The 23244-nt window shown below is 40.0% G+C and overlaps 1 protein-coding gene across 4 annotated transcripts in view; it reads right to left on the bottom strand.

Annotated features, from left to right (window-relative positions):
* LOC124799283 overlaps nt 1-23244 on the bottom strand; it is a 746007-nt gene that overhangs the window by 76230 nt on the left and 646533 nt on the right. For all 4 annotated transcript variants that reach the window (XM_047262858.1, XM_047262862.1, XM_047262859.1 and 1 more), the window contains 5 exons: nt 18253-18357; nt 17166-17283; nt 9743-9870; nt 9509-9659; nt 1225-1773 (listed from right to left, as the gene is read on the bottom strand). In XM_047262858.1, the coding sequence (XP_047118814.1) occupies nt 1225-1773; nt 9509-9659; nt 9743-9870; nt 17166-17283; nt 18253-18357 (1051 nt within the window). The remainder of the gene's footprint in view (nt 1-1224; nt 1774-9508; nt 9660-9742; nt 9871-17165; nt 17284-18252; nt 18358-23244) is intronic.

Genomic DNA, 23244 nt, shown 5'->3' with positions numbered 1-23244 from the left:
AATGAAGAAAAAAGGTAGATGTGGAATTTGTGGAAGGGTAAAGAATAGCTCCACAACTATGAGATGTAGTTCTTGTATTTATTCTGTTTGCAAAAATCATTCTCAAACAACAGTTCTTTGTGAAAAATGCAGTGTGCATTCACCTAAGATTGAAGATGATTAATATGCGAGTAAATTATTTCTGTTATATATAAAAACAAAGATGAGGTGACTTACCGAACAAAAGCGCTGGCAGGTCGATAGACACACAAACAAACACAAACATACACACAAAATTCAAGCTTTCGCAACAAACTGTTGCCTCATCAGGAAAGAGGGAAGGAGAGGGGAAGACGAAAGGAAGTGGGTTTTAAGGGAGAGGGTAAGGAGTCATTCCAATCCCGGGAGCGGAAAGACTTACCTTAGGGGGAAAAAAGGACAGGTATACACTCGCACACACGCACATATCCATCCACACATACAGACACAAGCAGACATGTCTGCTTGTGTCTGTATGTGTGGATGGATATGTGCGTGTGTGCGAGTGTATACCTGTCCTTTTTTCCCCCTAAGGTAAGTCTTTCCGCTCCCGGGATTGGAATGACTCCTTACCCTCTCCCTTAAAACCCACTTCCTTTCGTCTTCCCCTCTCCTTCCCTCTTTCCTGATGAGGCAACAGTTTGTTGCGAAAGCTTGAATTTTGTGTGTATGTTTGTGTTTGTTTGTGTGTCTATCGACCTGCCAGCGCTTTTGTTCGGTAAGTCACCTCATCTTTGTTTTTATATATAATTTTTCCCACGTGGAATGTTTCCTTCCATTATATTAAATTATTTCTGTGTAACACACTCGTTATTGTTAATTATGAGCTTAAATGTTACTTGTAATCACTGTATGGTGTAACATAAATTACTGCAGTAGATGATAGAGATATAGCACTAAATAGTCATGTATAAATGTGTACATAATAAACTGTGCATTTGATTCTGTACATTAGGAAGCACACCTGCTCTAGGGTTAAAATAGGTACATTTATTCCAAGGTATCTGTTTTGTGTTACACATGGGATACAACTGAAATGAACAGTACTGCTTAGGACCATAGCATTTCATCTATGAATTACACAATCTTTATTCTGGTGAATATTAATGCTATCATCCTACAAATCTACGCAAAAAATCCCTATATTTTGCTGTCAATAATTATTCCAATACTCAAAGGAAAATATTTATCACAGAAGATACTTACTTGATGCTTTCATTAGCTCCAAGTTTGTTGCTTCTCTGATATCCAAATCTGCATCTAGGGTAGAACTCCCTTCTTCATCTTCAGGTCCCGTTATCCTTATCAGTAATTCACTGCTGTTGTTGCCATGAGATTTTATCTCAATACTTTCTTCTTTCAGAATATCAAAATCAGACGTTTCTCCTATATCCGGCATCACAGGAAGCTGCACATTATTTCTGATGACTTGTACATCCTCGTGCTTTTTGTCTTCATCATCTTCAACATCAGCTAACACTGTTTCTTCCAAAGCACTGTCACTGCACTCTGATAAGTCAGAGATGTCCTCAGCATCTCTGTCCCCAATTAGGGCTCTGAATTCCTCACTCGGGTTAGGAACCAACATTGGTACAGGCATCTGAGTTGACGCTCCACCAGCCTTTAGGCGCCGACGCTGGAACAACCAGTTCTCTTCCCATGATTCCACAGGGCTTACAATGTCCGTTGGCTTGTGGTCTGTTGAACTATCAGAAAAGTTATCATTTCCATCCTCATTATTTCCAGTAGCTTCACCTGAAAATGAAGACAACAATTTAGTGTTATGCAATACATAAACACAGTTCATCAGACTTGCAAATGGAAAAGCTTGGAACACAGCAAGACTGAATTTACTTTACTAACAGACACATTGATTTATTATATATTTAGAAATTCTCCTCTGGACTAGATGGAATTCCCAAACAGATATGATTTCAATTTGCATTTGAAGTTAATTTTATTGCCAATTAGATTCTTTACATCACTGGATAAGTGGCCAAAGATTTAATTGTTAATACGTGATTCCTTTCTCAACTACACCTAGGCTGAATGATGTCGGGTGTTAAGTCATTTCTCCTTCTGATGTATCTCATGTGAACCAATAACACTCCTGAGGGCAGTAAATGCTTGCTTTTGGAGAGGGAAATAAACAATTTTGGACAATAAATACCTGGTAAATATAAAAATTATTTCAAAGGCTTTGTTTTCTAAATTCATGTTATTTGGACAGTAATCTATGTTTTTCCATCCTATGTCATATTTATTTTCAATGAGAAGATTTTATTTTACAGAGGACCTGATGTTCACAATTTTGTGTTGTGTGCCATAAAAATTTTGTGTGTGGTAATCTTTTTCTGGAACACTCTGGCTTATGCAATTGAAAGTACTAATTTTCCTGATTATAGAAATATATTTGATTTTTGTATTGTGCAAAAAATTTTTAGATACCTTCCTTATTTGTTTGTTTATATGAAAAATGTATTAATGAAAACTGACTGAATTTTGCTCCAAAAAAGGGGCAGGTTAATTTATTTTTAAAAGGCATATAAATTACAGAGATACACAAGGAAATGTGTGTTAAGCCTAGTATGATACTGGCTAAAATTACACGATAATAAACTTGTTGGAATAAGTTCATCTTAATTTTTTGTAAAGTGTTAATATAAATACATTCCTACTTACAAGACAACAATAATAGGCATACTTTTACAGTTACCAGTTTTGGCAGTGATCTACAGCCGCCTTCATAGCACTGCTGCATCACACAGGGGTGTATGTATAGCCTCTGTGTGTTGCAATGTTGGTCAAAGATGGCCCTAGATCACAGCCAGATTAGTAATTGTTATTATCATCCAGTAAATACAAAAATAAAAATGGCTTATTTATCAATCGTAGTATTCTCTGATATGACAATTATGTCATATTTCACAAAATGTTAGAAAATAGTGGTGAAAGGTAATTTTCAATCTTTCTCAGGGCATAAAAACCTTGTTTTAGGCATATGGCAGAGAAGCCTAGGGTACTCTTACCCCCCCCCCCCCCCCCCCCCCCACTGTCAAACTGTGATTTTTTTCACAGTTATTAACAATCATTTAGAGGGATAATGCCTTCTGTAGTATCCATTACAAAGAGATGGTCATGGAATGGGAGTGGGCAGGAGAGACAGGAACAGTAAGGAGAAGGAAGACTGTGCTGGTGTGGAAAATATAAGTATGCAGATGGGAGTAGGCACCTGTGCAAGACAGAACAGAGAACTTGTTTAAGGGAGAGTTCCTGCCTGTGTAGTTTAGAAAAGCTGGTGGAAAGAACCCAGATGCCAAGGGTTATGAAGCAGCCTTTGCTGTCATCTGAGCAATGTCAATAACTGGATTATCTAGTTGACCGTTGTCCAGTTTGACACTGGTCATTCATTCATCCATTCAGGCAGTCAACTCCTACATAGCCACAGCATGTAGAATGCTGTGCAGTGAAGGACTCTGCAAAAACTGTGACCTTTGTCGATGACGGACATATACTGATACATGATGCAAACACAGCCATGTCAGAGACACACGGACACACATTGGATGAGACTTGATGTGTGAATTTCCAAGACATACAGACAATTTGATTTAACTAGAAAGCTCAGTTTCGGTTGACTTGGAGTTAGATATCTCTCTCACCATGCTGACTGTTGAGGGACTGCTAGACTATTTCCACTCAATGTTTTGTCCTTCTCTATGACCTAATCTATTTGAAGGACTCAACAAAAGGGTGTGATAAGACTATTCTTTAAAGTTGATAACTAAAGCCTCTTTGGGGACCTTGCAATTTTCCATAAGTACCTTTCTTCACCGATTCTGCAGATAACCTCTTCATTCTTTATCCTATTATCAGTCATAATTCACTGTTTTTATATTTTACGGAAGTTGCCTGGAGTGGCTGCTTCTGCATATGGACGTACAATGTGACTCATTCCACATCCCAAAGGCCTCTACTTCATTATGGAATTTATGTACATTAAAGATGACTGAATGGATGAATGAACAAGGGATGGAGGTTATTAAATGGTGTGGCTGCCTCCACTGGTAACCAGCCTGTGACAAGGTAAGAAATATCAGGAACTGTCACTACTGCAGAAACATAATATAGAGCTCCACACTTTTAGGTAACCACTTTCTCTTCCTGATGCTATGATCGCAAGTTCTGTACCTGATAAATCTTCACTCACTGTGAATGTGGTATCTTTCTTCTGTGGCTCAATCCTTCTGCTAGTAAAAAATCAACTTAATGGAAGAAGGGACTGCTTCTATTTCACGTGAAGTATACTATCAATCAATTACAGCTAGTGCTAATCTACTCACATCGATAATTATGGAAATTACTGCTTATTTTCTTTATCACTATATCAGCAAAGCAGCACCAGCTTCTGGTGTGTTTGTGTGTGCGTGGAAGGGGGGAGGGGGGGTGAAGACAGAATCCTTTGATTCTCTAAATAATGGTTACATTAAAGCCTGAATGTGATGTGAACATAAATATTAAATAAAATTTATAACAATATTAGAGAAGGAAAGTTGCCACTCACCATATAGAGATGCTGAGTCACGATAGACACAACAAAAAGATTCACACAGCTATAGCTTTCAGCCATTAAGGCCTTTCTCAGCAATTGACACACACACACACACACACACTCACACACACACACACACACACACACACACACACACACACACACACACACGTCTGCAGTCTCAGACAAGTGAAACCACACTGCGAGCAGCAGCACCCAGTGGCAACTGGGTGGGGGTAAGGAGGAGGCTAGAAGTGGGGAGGGGGAGGGATAGTATTGGTTCTGGGGGGGGGGGCATACAGTGAAGTGCTGCAGTTTAGGTAGAGGGCAGGAGAGATGGTGTGGAGGGGGAGAGTAAGTAGCGGAAAGGAGAGAAATAAAAAGAAATTAAAAGACTGGGTGTGGCGGTGAAATGACGGCTGTGTAGTGCTGGAATGGGAACAGGGAGAGGGCTGGATGGATGAGGACAGTGACTCAAGAAGGTTGAAGCCAGGAGGGTGATGTGCACGTAGGATGTATTGCAGGGAAAGTTCCCGCCCGCGCATTTCAGAAAAGCTGGTGTTGGTGTGAAAGAACCATATGGCACAGGCTGTGAAGCAGCGTGCTCAGCGACAGGATGGTCCACTTGTTTTTTGGTCACAGTTTGTCGGTGGCCATTCATCTGGACAAACAGCTTGTTGGTTGTCATGACTATATAGAATGCAGCACAGTGGTTGCAGCTTAGCTTGTAAATCACATTACGGGTTTCACAGGTAGCCCAGCCTTTGATGGGATAGGTGATGTTAGTGACCGGACTGGAGTAGGTGGTGGTAGGAGGATACATGGGACAGGTCTTGAATCTAGGTCTATTACAGCGGTATGAGCCATGAGGTAAGGGATTGGGAGTAGGGATTTTGTAAGGATGGACGAGTATATTGTGTAGGTTCGGTGGACGGCAGAGAACCACTGTAGGAGGGGTGGGAAAGATAGTGGGCAGGAAATTTCTCATTTCACGGTATGACGAGAGGTAATCGAAACTCTGGCGGGGAATGAAATTCAGTTGCTCCAGTCCTGGATGGTACTGAGCTACAAGGGGAATGTTCCTCTTTGGCCAGACTGTGGGACTTCGGGAGGTGCTGGAAGACTGGAACGATAAGGCACAGGAGATTTGTTTTTGTACAAGGTTGGGAGGATAATTACGGTCAGTGAAGGCTTCAGTGAGACCCTCATATATTTTGAGAGGGACTGCTCGTCACTGCAGATGTGATGTCCATGGGTGGTTAGGCTGTATGGAAGGGACTTCTTGGTATGGAATGGGTGGAAGCTGTCGAAGTGGAGGTATTGCTGGTGGTTAGTAGGTTTGATACGGACGGAGGTACTGATGTAGTCATCTCTGAGGTGGAGGTCAATGCCTAGGAAGGTGGCTTGTTGGGTTGATGAGGACCAGGTGAAGCAAATGGGAGAGAATTAGTTGAGATTCTGGAGGAATGTGGTAGGGTGTCCTCACCTTCAATCCAGAAAGCAAAGATGTCATCAGTGAACGATGTGAGGGGTATAGGATTCAGGGTTTTTAGGAAGTATCCTCTAGATGTCCCATGAATAGGTGGCATAGAATGATGCCAAGCGGGTGCCCATAGCCTCCTTGCAGTACCTTCTCTCCATCCACAAAATTCTCCTGCTATGTAATCCCAAATTCCTGGAACCCATTGAAACTCTTGCCCTGCAGGAACTTCAGGAACATGCACAACGCTACCTCAAAAAGCTCTCCATCCTACTCACTTCCTACTCCCACCTCGAGTACCAATGTCCACCACCTCTACAACAACCTCCCAACCTCCCCCATATCCCCTCATAGCTGACAAACCCTGTCTCGCAGACCTGGTACACTTACCCCACCTTCCAAAACTCCCTCCTACCACTACACAGAACCCAGAACCTAAACCGACCCGCAACACAGTCATGAACCTTTCCACCAGGAGCCTTAGCCCCACAGAAATATCAGTCCTTTCCAAAGGCCTCACCTTTTGCCCCATTCCTAAATTCAATCATGCAGGACTGGTTAAAGATCTTCTATTGGTCCCTACAGCGGAAACACTTTTTCGTCACCAATCAGACTCAACAAAAGACCAATATTGAACTTTACCTGACTCAGATCACTTCTCTATCCAACCTTGATCCATCCCCACTGCCTCCCAACCACCCCCTGTTAACTTTCCAGAATTTCTTAACCTTGAACCTTGCCTCGCCATCATTCCCCAAATCCCTCAACATGCAAACTAACCTTACATCCATAGAAATAACTGCAGTCCACCATCTAAGAACTGATCCCAACCTTATAATCCTACATGTAGACAAAGGCTCCACCACTGTTGTTTTGAACCGCATGGAGGAAGGACTCCATCAGCTGTCAGATACTTCCACCTACCAAGGGTCTCACTGAAGCCTCACTGACCGTAATTATTCTCCCACCTTTGTACAAAAACAACTCTCCTGTGCCTTATCTTTCCAGTCTCCCACCAACTCCCATAGTCCCACAGTCCGGCCACAGAGGAGCATTCCCCTCATAACTCAGTACCACACGGGACTGGTGCAACTGTATTACATTCTCTACCAGGGTTTCGATTACCTCTTATTGTGACCTGAAATAAGAAATGTCCTGCCCACTATCCTTCCCACCCCTCCAACAGTGGTATTCTGCCGTCCACCGAAACTACACAATATGCTGGTCAATCCTTACACAACCCTTGCTCCCAATCCCTTACCCTGTAATAGACCTAGATGCAAGACCTGTCCCGTACATCCTCCTACCACCACCACCTACTCCAGCCCTATCCCATCAAAGGCAGGGCTACCTGTGAAACCAGTCATGTGGTCTACAAGCTAAGCTGCAACCACTGTGCTGCATTCTATGTAGGCATGACAACCAACAAGCTGTCTGTCCGGATGAATGGCCACCGACAAACTGTGGCCAAAAAACAAGTGCACCACCTTCTTGCTGAGCACGCTGCCAAACATGATATCCCTCATCCTAATGACTGCTTCACAGCCTGTGCCATATGGATCCTCCCACCAAAACCAACTTTTCTGAATTGTGCAAGTGGGTTCCTTCCCTGCAATACATCCTACATTCCCGTAACCCTCCTGGCCTCAACCTTCTTTAGTCACTGTCCTCACCCATCCAGCCCCTCCCTGTTCCCATTCCAGCACTGCACACACTGGTAAACTTTTGTTACATGGATATATTCTTACAGTTGTACAAGAGCCTGGTACATGTCACACAATATCTACCAGAATGAAATTGAAATCAAAAGGTAATCGTATAATGCACATTACATACTTTTTATAGCTAGATAATCAGTGTCTTCCCATTTTCATGTAGATAAAGAATTATGATATGCATCTAAATGTTTCTTGTTGTAATGGGTTATGTTATTTTATTCTGCTTAACTTCTGATTTTGATTTCATGGTTTAATTTGTAACTACACTCCTGGAAATTGAAATAAGAACACCGTGAATTCATTGTCCCAGGAAGGGGAAACTTTATTGACACATTCCTGGGGTCAGATACATCACATGATCACACTGACAGAACCACAGGCACATAGACACAGGCAACAGAGCATGCACAATGTCGGCACTAGTACAGTGTATATCCACCTTTCGCAGCAATGCAGGCTGCTATTCTCCCATGGAGACGATCGTAGAGATGCTGGATGTAGTCCTGTGGAACGGCTTGCCATGCCATTTCCACCTGGCGCCTCAGTTGGACCAGCGTTCGTGCTGGACGTGCAGACCGCGTGAGACGACGCTTCATCCAGTCCCAAACATGCTCAATGGGGGACAGATCCGGAGATCTTGCTGGCCAGGGTAGTTGACTTACACCTTCTAGAGCACGTTGGGTGGCACGGGATACATGCGGACGTGCATTGTCCTGTTGGAACAGCAAGTTCCCTTGCCGGTCTAGGAATGGTAGAACGATGGGTTCGATGACGGTTTGGATGTACCGTGCACTATTCAGTGTCCCCTCAACGATCACCAGTGGTGTACGGCCAGTGTAGGAGATCGCTCCCCACAGCATGATGCCAGGTGTTGGCCCTGTGTGCCTCAGTCGTATGCAGTCCTGATTGTGGCGCTCACCTGCACGGCGCCAAACACGCATACAACCATCATTGGCACCAAGGCAGAAGCGACTCTCATCGCTGAAGACGACACGTCTCCATTCGTCCCTCCATTCACGCCTGCCGCGACACCACTGGAGGCGGGCTGCACGATGTTGGGGCGTGAGCGGAAGACGGCCTAACGGTGTGCGGGACCGTAGCCCAGCTTCATGGAGACGGTTGCGAATGGTCCTCGCCGATACCCCAGGAGCAACAGTGTCCCTAATTTGCTGGAAAGTGGCGGTGCGGTCCCCTACGGCACTGCGTAGGATCCTACGGTCTTGGCGTGCATCCGTGCATCGCTGCGGTCCGGTCCCAGGTCGACAGGCACGTGCACCTTCCGCCGACCACTGGCGACAACATCGATGTACTGTGGAGACCTCACGCCCCACGTGTTGAGCAATTCGGCGGTATGTCCACCCGGCCTCCCGCATGCCCACTATACGCCCTCGCTCAAAGTCCATCAACTGCACATACGGTTCACGTCCACGCTGTCGCGGCATGCTACCAGTGTTAAAGAATGCGATGGAGCTCCGTATGCCACGGCAAACTAGCTGACACTGACGGCGGCGGTGCACAAATGCTGCGCAGCTAGCGCCATTCGAAGGCCAACACCGCGGTTCCTGGTGTGTCTGCTGTGCCGTGCGTGTGATCATTACTTGTACAGCCCTCTCGCAGTGTCCGGAGCAAGTATGGTGGGTCTGACACACCGGTGTCAGTGTGTTCTTTTTTCCATTTCCAGGAGTGTATTTCGTAAAATATTTCCTTTGTGTGAGTATCAATCGCGGAAACTTCACTCACCTTCAACAATATCCATGCCGAACTCTGGAAATGGTACTCGTCTTTGCAGTAACTTCAAATCAGGTACAAATAACTTCTCATCAGAGTCACCATTGTCATCTTCACATTCAGAATTACTGTAAGTGGTAACCTCCTCAATACGTTCCTCTATCTGTAAAAAAAAGAAAGGGAATGGAAATTAAATCATTTTTAAATTGTAAAATGTGTAAAGTACATGTCTGCTTTAATACTTACCATTAGAGAAAGTGAGGGGTCTGTTAGTTCTGATTTTTTCCACTGTATTTCATCTGAATCAGATTCACTAACATCTTTTGATGAAATACTTTCATCATCGACCTTCTTTACTCCTATCTCCAGAGAACCTTAAAGACAATCATCACAATGACTTAATCAACTGAACTATTTCATATATAGCAGACCAGGATTGGTATTCCATAAATGACAGGCAGATGAAATCATAAGGATTGAGAAATACAACTCAAAGCAGATAATTAAGAACATAAACAGAAGCAAATCATACAGATACAAATAATATCATACAGATAACCAAATATATAAAATAAACAAATTCTATGTTTACATTATATCCAGTGACATGTGGCTATGTTTAACTTAAGTTACAGATGTCCTCAAATTCATAAAATTTATGTACTCCTCACCGTCCATTTTCAGAACAAAAGGAATAAAAAAGGCTTAGGAGAGTAAATTTCTGGCTCATGAAAGTGTGTAGCTGTTAGGTCTACATCTGTAGCTCTTTTATCCAACAAATTACACAGTCTCAGCAACAAAATTGCTATTGTTCTCCAGAGTAATATGAATTTTTCTTGGGACACAGTGCATTATAGAGGAATATAAATCACACATTCTCTGTTTATAATTTATTTGTGGAGTTCAGAGATGATGATGAAAAACTGAATGTGTTCTATGCACAGAATTATTAAATTTGTTACTGAATCATTTGAATTAGAATTGTTCCAACAATTGCATGCATTTCTAAAATAAATATGTTTTTCTTTGTGGACAACAGGTAAAAGCACAGAAAATGACAATGACAAAGTTTACTCTAAATTCCACGTTTGACAAATATTTTAGGAAAGTTTGAAAAGCTGTTCTTGCATTTTTTGGTTGGAAACAGAAGATATCAATTATTTTGCAAACAAAGAAAATATTTACATCAACAAAGATAAATCTCTGCGACTAAAGAAACAAGGAAACAAATAGCTCAAACATATTCTGAGTTGGCTGCATAAGGTTTGTTGAGTCCAAAGATAACTTTCTGAGATAACCGAAGCTATAACTTTGAAGGAAAATGATAAATTTAATTACTGAGATAAAATAATCCTATAATCATATTAATACTTTACATTATCTCTTATAGTGGTGTTAAGTTTAAATTTTCCTCTTTATGGTTCTTTGAGTGCACAAGGCAATTTCAGCGTAACACACTTTATGCAGCAAACACAAATGTCATAGCTAATTTAGCAGACTAGTTCTGATTTTGAGAAATGGTATGAAAAAGGACAACTATTGTGGCAGGAGAAAATGCATGTAAAGGTATTGAAATTTGCAAGCTTTCACGGCCAGTTGCTCCGTGTGGCAAAAGGGGAGGGAAGACAAGTGAAGGAAAAGGACTGGTGAGGTTCAGGAAATGGGGAGAGTTCGGAAAGCTAAGTGCATTATATGTGCTAGCGGTGGGGGGATGGTGGAGCAGCAGGGACAAATACACACGTCAGAAAATAAAAGATATAGAAAACTTACAAGGAGAGAAGTAAGGAATAGTTACTGAGACGAAATGCTGAGACCAAAGACGATGATGTAAATTAATTGAAGTGGGTGGTGAGAACCAAGGACATGTTGTAACAAAAGCTTCTCACCTATGAAGTTCTGAGAATCTGGTGTCTAGGGAAAGAATCCAGATTCCACGTGTGGTGAAACAGGCACTGAGATCACGACAGTTGTGTTGTAAAGCGTGCTCTGCAAAAGGATATTGTGTGTTGCCAGTTTTCATCCTCTGCTCATGCCCATTCATCCTAACTGATAACTTGATGGCAGTCATGCCAATATAAAAAAGGCTGATCAGGGTTTGCGTCACAGCTGATACATGATATGTGTCATTTCACAGGTGGCTCTCCCTTTCATAGCTTATAGGGCTCATATAGGTGATGGTAGGAGGGTGCATGAGGCAAATCTTACAGTGGGGACAGCCACAGGGGTAGGAAATGGGTGGAGAAGGGAGCATGAGGTCTGACAAGAAGGATATTTCAGAGATTGGGAGGATGACAAAAAGCTATTCTAGATGTGGTAGGAAAAATCTTAGAATTACCTCATTTTAGGGCAGCATAGCCTTATCAAAGTAGCTGATCATACATTTAAGACTGGAATATACTGAGCAACAAGAGATATACTCTTTTGTTTTTTGGAGGGTTCAGCAGTACCAGGATTGGATGTGGTGGCCCAGGAAATCTGCTTTTGAATTAGACTGGTGGGGTAATTATATCCAGTGAAGGCTTACACAAGAATGGTGTATTGCTATAAGGAGTCTGCATCTGAACAAATATGTCTGCCTCGAGAGCCAAGGCCATAGGGGAGGGAACGTTTGACATGGAAAGAATCGCAACTGTCGAAATGTAAGTACTGTTGTTTGTTAGTGGGATTAATGCCAAAAGAAGTGTGTAGCTGGCTCTTGGTGAGGATGACGAGGTCAACATTGAGGGCAGTGGCATGTATATGAAATTTAATTAAATAGGGAGGATGTATTTTAGCCTTCACTAGATGTGATTACCCCACTAGGCTAGTTCAAAAGCAATTTTCTGGGCCATCACATCCAATCCTGTTACTGATGACCCCTCCAAAAATGACTCAGGAGTACAGCTGTTTCATTCAGTATTATAAGTACTGTATTACTCAGCTACTTTGAAAAGTCTATGATTTCCTAAAATCATGCTCTGAAATGAGGCCCAGTCCATCCAACATATCTCCCATCACACCTAGAAAAGCTTTCCATCACCCTCGTAATCTCCGCAATATTCTTGTCAGACCTATGCTACTTCTACACTCATTTCCCTATCAATATGGCTCCTACACCTGTGACGGTCCCCACTATAAGACTTGTCCCATGCACCCTCCTACCACTACCTACACAAGACCTGCAACTGGCAAAACATATACTATCAAAGGGAGAGCCACCAGTGAAATGTCACACGTCATATACCAGCTGTTATGTAAACACTGTTTGACCTTTTACATTGTCATGACTAAATCAAGTTATCAGTTAGCATGACTGAGCATAGCCAGAGAGTGTATACTGGCAGCACACAATATCCTGTTGCAGAGCACTCTATACAACATGATAGTGGTGACCTCGGCGCCTGTTTCACACCACGTCATCTGGATTCTTCCTCCAGACGCCAGTTTCTCAGAACTCTGCATGTGGTAAACTGCTGTTACAACATGTCCTTGATTGTCGCCACCCACCTGGCCTTAAGTTACGTTAATTTCTTTTGTTTAGCATTTCTTCTCAATAACTACTCCTCTTTTCACTCCCGTCCACAGCTCGTGGTCTCGCAATCACGTTCTTGCTTCCCGAGCACGGGGTCCTGGGTTTGATTCCCAGCGGGTTCAGGTATTTTCACCTGCCTCGAGATGACTGGGTGTGTTGTCCTCATCATTTCATCGTCATTCATTCATGAAAGTGGCGAGTTTGGACTGAGCAAAGGTTGGGAATTTGTACGGGTGCCGATAACTGCGCAGTTGAGCACCCCACAAACCAATCGTCATCATCATCATCATCATCATCATCATTTCACTCCCCTTTAAGTTTCTATACCTTATTTTCTGACCTGTCTATTCCCCCCCCCCCCCCCCCATATCTGCCACATACAATGAATGCACTTACCCCTTTTTCCACCTTTAAGCTCTCAGGCTTTCATATCTTGTCTAGTGCAGTTCCGAACAATCAGTCTGTCCTTCTCACCCAATCTCTCCACATTTCTTAAATCTCACCACTCCTTTTCCTTCACACCTCTTCCTTCCACTTCAACCCTTCTGCCAGAAGAAAGGGACACTGACTCCGAAAGCTTACAAATTTCAATACCTTTATATGCGTTTGCTAGTGCCAGTGATTTACTGGTAGGTATTTTTATCTATCCAGTGGCTTCACACTTACAAAAATTGATTATTTTCAGTAACTGCCTTGAAATTCATTACTGCTATGATAGGAATATCGTTGTCCAATGTTATACATTAATTGTCGTATTGTGACTTATGATTCACATCTTTCCCAGTTTGACACATGTGTAAGTGCAGAGAACATGTAACTATTTCCTAGAAATTATGAGGTGTTAAATAAATAAGGAAGATTACAGTGATTTGCTCTTGTATAAGGTTGCCTTTTCAGTTCACGCTAATGACAGTGATGTGAGATGTGAAATCACTATTGTTTAAAGCTTTTATTAGCAGAATGTTTTCTTGGTCAAGCTTCCACCAGTGAGAAACTGCGACGATTGACCAAAATTTGATGTTGTTCCAAAAAATTCAATATCAGATATAATAATGGAAAGTCTACAATGCAATAACTGCAGTATTATGAAAACAATAGATTGCTGCTCACCATATAAAGGAGATGCTGAGTTGCAGACTGAGGACACAGCAGGCAGAGACAGTGGTCGTGCGTGTGTGTGTGTGTGTGTGTGTGTGTGTGTGTGTGTGTGTGTGTGTTTTCTACTTCAGAAGAAGGCGTTTTGGCTGGAAGCTCAATGTATAGCAGTTTTTTTGTTGTGACACAACCTCTCCTCTATATGCTGAGTAGCAATCTATCCTTTCCACAATATTGGCAATATTGGATATATTCATACAAGACAGAAACCAAACAGCAGTCTAGGTGTTTCAAGATGAACTGAAACAAACAAAATTGGTTCATTCATAATGTACATAAAATAAAATGATGAATTGTTTCTTTGATTACCATAAAATAGAAGCAACCTTAGACAGACTTCACTACATTCTGCTGTGCAAAAGATCTGTTCCCAATGCATTTTGCACAATTTGGCTGAAGCTCAAACATGTCTATTGGTGCAAGGGAATTCTCAAAAAATTTGCAAACACAAAGTACTTTCAAGAAAATTGTCACTTGTTTCTTTAGTTACATTGGACATGTAGTGACCATTGCTTTAGAGGATAAGAGAATAGTAAATGCTGAATGGTGAAGTCAAGTGAAACAACTGAAAATATCACATAATTCTTAATCATAAAAATGCCAGCTGTTTCACAGCATGTCAAGCAGTTCATTATTTGATTAAAATCTTTTTGTTTTACAAGCCATATCACTCCAATAAAACACTTGAGCTATCAAGGCTGTTATCTACCATCACTATCAGGAGTAAGAAACAACTAACTACCAGGCCTGGCATGGTGTTTTGCTTTCATAGCCATGATAGCAGCAGTTGGAACCTTCAAAAGAGGGCCAAAGTGATGCCTATGCAGGAAGGTGAGATGGGCAGGTTGTAGTAGTTGTGGATTACTGCAGAACCGGTGATGTCAAGTGATGAAAGGAGCCAGCACCATGTTTCCCTACAAGCATCAAGCATCTGTCTTTGCTTTCACTTGATATCTGAAGCCTGTCCCCATGCCCTACCAAGGGTATACATCTGCTCTCTGTTAAAACTGTTGCAGTTTAGGCTAATCTCAGCTGCCTCCTTTATAACAGAATCCTCATCTTTTTGATTTGTGTTTTATGTCTTTATTCCTGGAAATGTTCAGCTACAGCTGACTTCTCAAGTGCCCTTTGTTTAATATGTTGCACATGTTCAGCATTCACGTGCCTTCACAAAAGACTCCAAGAGCACATTGCTTACGTGATGGAGAAAAACACTGAATTAATATTTCATTGCCCATATTCACCTGATTTAGGACTTAACTATGTACTTTTGTTCCCTTATGTCACACAAAACGTGTGAACAACCAAACCTTCTTTTGAGATACCAATATTACAATGGAAAAACACTGTTTCCAGTATTGGTTCAACCACATGCAGAATTGTACAAATTTTAAAGACGAATATTTTGAGAAACAATAAAACAGTTTTTACCAAAACAGGCAACCCCGATCAGTCAGTAGTGGCTTCACCATACAAAATATTTCTGTTTGTACTGGTACTGTACACAATGATTTGCCTCAATAGATCTGGTGTTTCATTAAAAATAAGACGAAGGTGCAGTGGTGCCTCAACTGTATGTACACTAAGAAAATGAATGGTGGAAGACTTCGTTTGTTATTGTATGTTATCTGTGTACTTAGCAGATGGAAGATGACTGTACTATGTACAGGGTGAACCAGAACTTCACTGACAATCTTCCTGAGATTGTTCAGAGATACCTTTTGAGTATTTTGGTATAAGGTCTCCAGTGGCTCATTATGAAGTAATAATGCAATTATTGATTGATTCAGTTTGTTACTGCAGTTGCCTTCATTTCTGTAAAAATACCTTCATAATAGTGAAGAAGCCTTTATAAGATGCAATAACCAAAATGCACCACACACAGCACAGAGTAATGCCATAGCCGGCTGGTGTGGCCGTGCGGTTCTAGGCACTTCAGTCTGGAACCGCGTGACCGCTACACTTGCAGTTTCGAATCCTGCCTCGGGCATGGATGTGTGTGATGTCCTTAGGTTAGTTAGGTTTAAGTTCTAGGGGACTGATGACCACCGATGTTAAGTCCCATAGTGCTCAGAGCAATTTGAACCATTTGAGTAATACCATAACACTTATATAAAGACGCAAAAATGCTGCAATTCTACTGTTGTGTATCACTGTTAATGTACAACTAACACTGATGGAAAATAAAACCCTGGACAGAAATGAGCAGTACTGGATGCAGACTTGAGAGCAACAAGATAAGGAGGGTATTACGGTTGCCAACAGCATGTACCATGACCAAATGGAAACAAGACACCCAGTGCATACTATCAACATTTACACTGTTATGCAATATTTTCAGTGCAGCACAGATACAAAAATTACTGGGGCAAGGAAACAAACACAATACAATAACACTGTAATGATTTGCCAGAGACTGTGGTTCCTTTATAAAAAAATTCTCAGAACATATCCCTGATCAACCTCTGAAAGTTTGTTGGTGGAGTTCTGATTCACCCATAATTATTCCTCACAAAACCAAGCTTTTAAAATTCAGAACACAGATTTTCAAATAATCTTAATTTAGAAAATAATTAAACCTTTCTAAAGAAAGTTTTTGCTTTGAGAAATAAGACTTTACAATTTTTAACAAGTCTTGTTTGTAAATAGATTTTGTAAACACATTTTTCTGTTTGATGATACATGGCTACAATAGCCTAAGGATTATTATATGCACATAAGAGTATTAAACATTTACAAATTTTGTGACATCTTGTTTAGTACATTTTAAACAAAATATATTTATGATTTTTTGACTTATTCTGCACTCATAAGGACCAGTACACTTGGGATCTGTGGAAGGTAAATTAGCATATTTGTTTTTCTTTGTAAATGTTTACTGTGTCTCTTATTTTTAAGACATGTTCTACATCATGTACGATCTCCTCACTAAGGATCTTTTGGAACAAAAAGTACATATAATCTTATCATCTGACAGCTCTTAAATTTTGCGACATAACTTACTTATGTATTTTGTTTGTTGCTCCATGGACACTGTGGAGTAGCTGGAACTGAGGATGTTGCTGTTGCCATCAATGGCTGAACCGTTATGAAACCTGTGAGCCTGGTATTTTTCAATAACCTACAACATGAAAACTGATCTTACTTATGACAGTCTATCATGAGAGTCTCTGTGACTGCTAGTGTGAACAGCTGAGCTAGCTTGCACTATGCTGGCTTCCTGTTCCTGAAGCTGTCAGCCAGTATTGAATTAAGCCCGAGTGTAGCACAAAGCCATACAAGTTGTACAATATTTCAAAGTCTTCACATGGACTAAATAGACTGCTCTGGAAATATAAATAATTTTTCTAGAAAGTATACATAATGGACATCTTATTGTTGATTATATTTACTTATCTCCTTCTTATACATTTAGGATGAAAAGAGAAAGCAAATTCTGCATTACTGATTAGTGTATCAGTTAAAGTGGTTCATGCATTATAATGACACCAGGGATATATACAATTCCTACTTAATTTTTTTCTTCCACTGTACACAGAACAATGATTGACAATACAAAGAAAGATACAAGGCTAAAATTAAAAAAAAAAAACCTAATGACTAAAATTTTAAAAAGTAATGGCTACTCCTATTCTAACATTCGGAAACAAGTCTTGGACATGAACTGAGGAAGAAATGTAATTTTTGAAGCAAGGTAAAGGAAGCCTACTCCAGTAGGTGAAGAAAAAATATTAATATCTTATCAGCAAGAAACACCGTGTCTTCTTCAGAAAGCTAATGTGTTGTGAATCAATATTTTCATGTTAATCTTATCCTTGATACAGTAAAAACATAATATTTTTGGTTTCGGTTGTGGTTTTTTTGTTACTTTCAAATTAGGATTTGGAATTAAGACTTAAATACTGATTAAAAAAAGGGTATACAATAAGCAACTCCTTTCTCAAAAAACACTACTCGTGGCTTATTTGTCATGTACAAGCTGGAAATCCTCTCTCAGGTTTAAGAAATTACAGTGTAAAGTTTAACAAACAACTTCTTCACTAAAGTCAGTGCAAGGAAATTTTTCTAACACGTGATTCAGATGACCCACCTTGTTTAAAATTGCTGTTGCTAATATATCCTCATAGGTTTTTAAGGCCATTTCATCTTCAGTTGTATAATTCTCTGGCATAGCTGCTTTTCTAACATCCACCTGCTACAAAATTTTGTGTATCTATTAGAATTTTATTGACAATTATGTTTGTAACACACATCTAAAATGTAATATTACATTTAACTATCAATGTTTATTCTGTAGTTCCTCTTATTTCATGCAACTATGGGCCTGCACAAAAAATGCCCCTGCCCTGGCTAATTACATAATAAACTATACAGTTCATAAGTTGACTAAAGTATTTTTGTTTATTATAATTTATAATGAAAGGCACATGGTCACACTGAATAACTTCCAACTTCAATTAAATTAAACTCAGAATGGAGAAACACCACTTTTGAGCAGTAGTAGATAATTTTCTAAATATGTTCAAGTCACTCCATTTAAAATTAATAGCTTTACAAGGAACTAAGTTAAGCTATACAGTGGCAATAAAAGTTTGGTGATGAAATTAAGGAAACAATAACTAATGTAGATGCCGGTCAGGTGGACATTAAAAATTATACAAAATCACTAATGTAATGATACTTAAAGTGTACTTTTCAGATCTTCCATAATTTTCACTGAATTTACATAATCTTTTTCATGCTTGGGTCCACAGCCAAATTACATTCCTTGAAAAAAGCTATTTTCCTTCAGAAGGAGCAATTTCAGAATTGCCAATAGACACATCTTCCCCAATCTGCCCTTCTCTTGAAACTTCCTGGCAGATTAAAACTGCGTGCCAGACCAAGACTCAAACCTGGGATCTCACCTGTTGCAGCAAATGCTGTACCAACTGAGCTATCCAAGCACGACTTACAACCTGTCCTTGCAGTCCTACTTCCACCACTACTCCATCTCCTGCCTTCTGAACTTCACTTAGGTCCTCCTGAATACATTGTTGGATCAATATTCCTGAAAGTACGGCTACTGCAGAGACATGACTTTGCCACACTGGAGGATTGTTTCCAGAATGAATTTTCACTCTGCAGTGGAGTGTGCACTGCTTTGTAATTTCTGTAAACGGCATAGGTCCCAGGCTATATTCTCTGTCTCGTAGGTGCTGATAACCATGCAGATTAGTCCTTTTACTCCCCAAATCAACCAACCAAATTGTGTCTGGCACACAGCTTTAATCTGACAGGAAGTTTCAAGTGGGACAATTCACTCCAGAGAGAAAATTCATTCTGGTATCCCTCTATTCTTCCCAAGGAGGAAACCGTTAGTTCAAAAAATGCTCTGATGCCTCCCCATGGGTCTTTGTTTATCCCTATTCTCATTGTAAGTGGGTCCCTCTCATCATGGAGTCTGAGTGAACTGCCTTTCCTTTCTAACCTCCCCCAGTTTATCCCCCTCTCCTCCCCAAGGAAGGAATTAATAGTTTTGCAAACTACACCCTAAGGATATGCACTTATGTATCACATTTATTAATTTTCTCAATTGAAATTTCCTTTGAGACATACACTGGAACCTCACTCATTCAAAATAAAGGAATTTTTCATTCCCTTCCTCTATCCTTCGTCACCAGGCATAGGCTTGATAGATAAATGATGTAATTGGAATGATCACACAGAAAATGTTTTGGGGAAGGTGAATCAAATACTCTATTTTATTGGTAGAACAGATGGAAGATGCAACAAATGTACTAAAGAGACTACCTACACTATGCTTGTTCATCCTCTTCTGGAGTATTGGTGCACAGTACAGGATCCTTGTCAGATATGATTGATGGAAGCCATCAAACAAGTTTGAAGAAGAGCAGCTCATTTTGTATTATCACAAAATAGGAGACAGAGTGACACACATAGGAAGTTGGATTAGCAATCATAAAAGAAAAACATTTTTTTGTTACAGAAAGTTCTTTTTGCAAAATTTCAATCATCAGCTTCCTTCTCTGAATGTGAAAATATTTTACTGACGCCCATCTACATAGGAAGAAATGATCTTCGTAGTAAAATAAGAGGTATCAGAACAAACATCAAAAGATTGAAATGTTTGTTTTTTGCACGTGATGTTCAAGAGAAATGATAGAGAAGCAGTCAAGGGAGGGTTCAACGAAGCCTCTGCCAGGTACTTCAGTGTGAACTGCAGATTAGTCATATAGATGTAAATGCACTTTTGTTATCAATAACCAGCAAATCCCGTTATACACAATAATGATTGAGTAAAGCTTTTACGTCAGACAACAGCTGTCTATTAGATTAGTAATTAAAATCATAAGGGGCGTAAAACATTATCTTTGGTTTTTCCTTAATATGCACATTTCTAGAAAAATGTTATTATTGGCCAACACAGTCATTTACCGAGTAAAAATATTGCTTGAGTATATATTTTATAAATTCTGCCATTCATCTTCTAACCTTCTGATGCAGGCTGGCAGTCTGTTGTAAAGTTTAACGCTGATATGGCGTATATAGCTTTGTGTGTCTGTTCTTTTTGTTTGCTATGTATGGAGTGCCATGCTGTTTCCAGTATTGTAACTACAAAAGTCACCATTTGTCTGAAAATCTTCAAGTTCAGTCTGATATATGTAAAAGACATTTTTGTATATGTATAGTGAATGTACTGTTAGTGTTTCAAGCTTTCTCTATGTGTGTTATTATTTCTGTAATTGCTTAAGTGGCAAATGGTGGAACCATAAAATATTATTCGGTATGTTGCAAGAGACTGAAAATAACGAAGGTATGCCATCCTGGCACCTTCTGGTGTAAAAATGTTTGTGATAATTCTACAACAAAACAGCTGAATTGAGTTTCCATGCAAACTTTATTACATGGTCACTAAAATTTGAGTTTTCATCAACATGAATTCCCAGCAATTTTGTAGATGCTACTCCATGTCTATGTCTTTGTCATCCAACACCAGATTATTTTTCCCTATTGTATGTAGACTGTTACATTTACATTTAATGTTATCCTGTTTGCACTGAACTTAGGGTGGACATACTTGTGGACTTTATCGGTAGTTGTTTGCAGCAACTGCTTTGACACACTTATTGTTACCCTATAATGTTATAGCATGCATAAAAAATCTACTCTCCAAGTGGTGGCAGAAGAAAATGTATACAAAGGGTAAGTAAAATGCAAGGTTTTCGAGCCAGTGGCTCCTTCTTCTGATAGGAAGGCTGAAGGGGAGGGAGAGGTGTGAACGACTGGACTGGTGAGTTTTAGGAAATGGGGAGCGTATGGGTAAGGGGTGACTTAGCAGATGGGATGAGAAGGAAAGACTGCTGTTTTTCCTTCTTTCTGCCAGAAGAAGGAGTCACTGACTCTGAAAGCTTTCATTTTTGCTTAACCTTTGTACATGTTTTCTGCTGCCACCACTTAGCAAGTAGATTTTTTATCTATGCAATTACATTATATTTTCAAAAACTGATTATTTTTATTGTTTTATTATCACACTAGTATCATCTGTGTATAGCATGATGTTGGGTGCACTATCTGAGATGTGTGTCATTTAATTGATATGAAATAATATGGGATCTAGAACTCTCCTTTGTGATACTTCTATTTCCACTTTTTTTCTGTTTTTTTTTTTTTCGTTTCTTTTTTTGCATCTAATACTAAACTGATTTTGTGATTGTAGCAAGCTTATATCAGTCCCACTATCTGTATCTAGCTTTGTAGTTTGAATCCAAACTGCTTTTTGCCTGTCCCTTGAATATCAAATACATCCAATTTTTTTTAAAAAGGAAGCAGTAATTGACAGTGTCAAAAACTTTGGGGAGATCTAAATTAACTCCTATTGTTTTTTTTTCTAAATTTCTGATTACTTGTTTAGTAAAGTGCATTACTGCTGTTTCTGTAGTTTTACCCACCTGAGAGCCATGCTGTTTTGTTCAGTAAATTATGGTAATTTAGATATTTGTTGAGTTAGTGCTTCAACAATCTTTCTAATCTGGACAGAGTGATATTGGCCAACAGTTTTTTACCGCCTCCTTCTCACTGCTTTTAAATAATGACTTCACTTTCAGGATTTTCAGCCTTTCAGGAAACACTCCAGCATTGAAGTTGCAATGTATGCCAAGTTCAAATGGTTCAAATGGCTCTGAGCACTATGGGACTCAACATCTATGGTCATCAGTCCCTTAGAACTTAGAACTACTTAAACCTAACTAACCTAAGACATCACACCCACACCCAGTCATCACGAGGCAGAGAAAATCCCTAACCCCACCGGGAATCGAACCCGGGAACCTGGGCGCGGGAAGCCAGAGCGCTACCGCACGACCACGAGCTGCGGACGTATGCCAAGTCCCTTGCAATCTGTGGAGCAGTCTAAATTATATCAGGTATGTCAGGCATCAGCAACTCATCTACTCCTGCTGGTTAAATTTCAAGTTTTTTATCAGTTTTAACATTTCATGTTAGTTTGTTAGATCTCCACTTGTGGCACAAGCAGGGTTTGAACATTCTGATTTTTTTTGTTTTTTTTGTTTGATTTATGAATTCTGAGTATAATGAAGTTTTGGCATATGAGAAATAATTGCTTATATAATTTGGCAACTCTTCTTTTTTTAATATTAACGTTTTCTGTGCTTTTGAGAATGCTACCCTGTTCCTCACATCCCCACATAGCTTTAGATTTGCTATCAGACCTGTCATTTCTCAGAAATTTTGCCCTGGCAGTAACTATTTGATGTACTATCTTGTAATTATTAACATATTAAATAAACTGTGAATTAGTGGATATTTTAATTTACAAAATTAATCTTTTACATTGCTGCAATAATTTTTCATGCCAGCTGTGGTCCAGCAACTTGGCTGTCTGTCACCGTGCATCATAGCGAGTAGACTCGCTATGCGTGCATTTAAGTTTTTGACATCTTTGGAAAGCAGATATCAAAATATTCTACAAAGATTGAAGAAAATGAATTATATGCATCCTTGGTATTTGTCAGGGACAGCATTTTCACCCAGGAGTAATTATTTGGGATGTTTACAAAGT

The sequence above is a fragment of the Schistocerca piceifrons genome, chromosome 5, assembly GCF_021461385.2.
Source record: "Schistocerca piceifrons isolate TAMUIC-IGC-003096 chromosome 5, iqSchPice1.1, whole genome shotgun sequence".
NCBI classification, from domain to species: Eukaryota; Metazoa; Arthropoda; class Insecta; order Orthoptera; family Acrididae; genus Schistocerca; species Schistocerca piceifrons.
The sequence above is the reverse complement of the archived record's forward strand: the minus strand, read 5'-3'. Positions and strand labels throughout refer to the sequence as shown.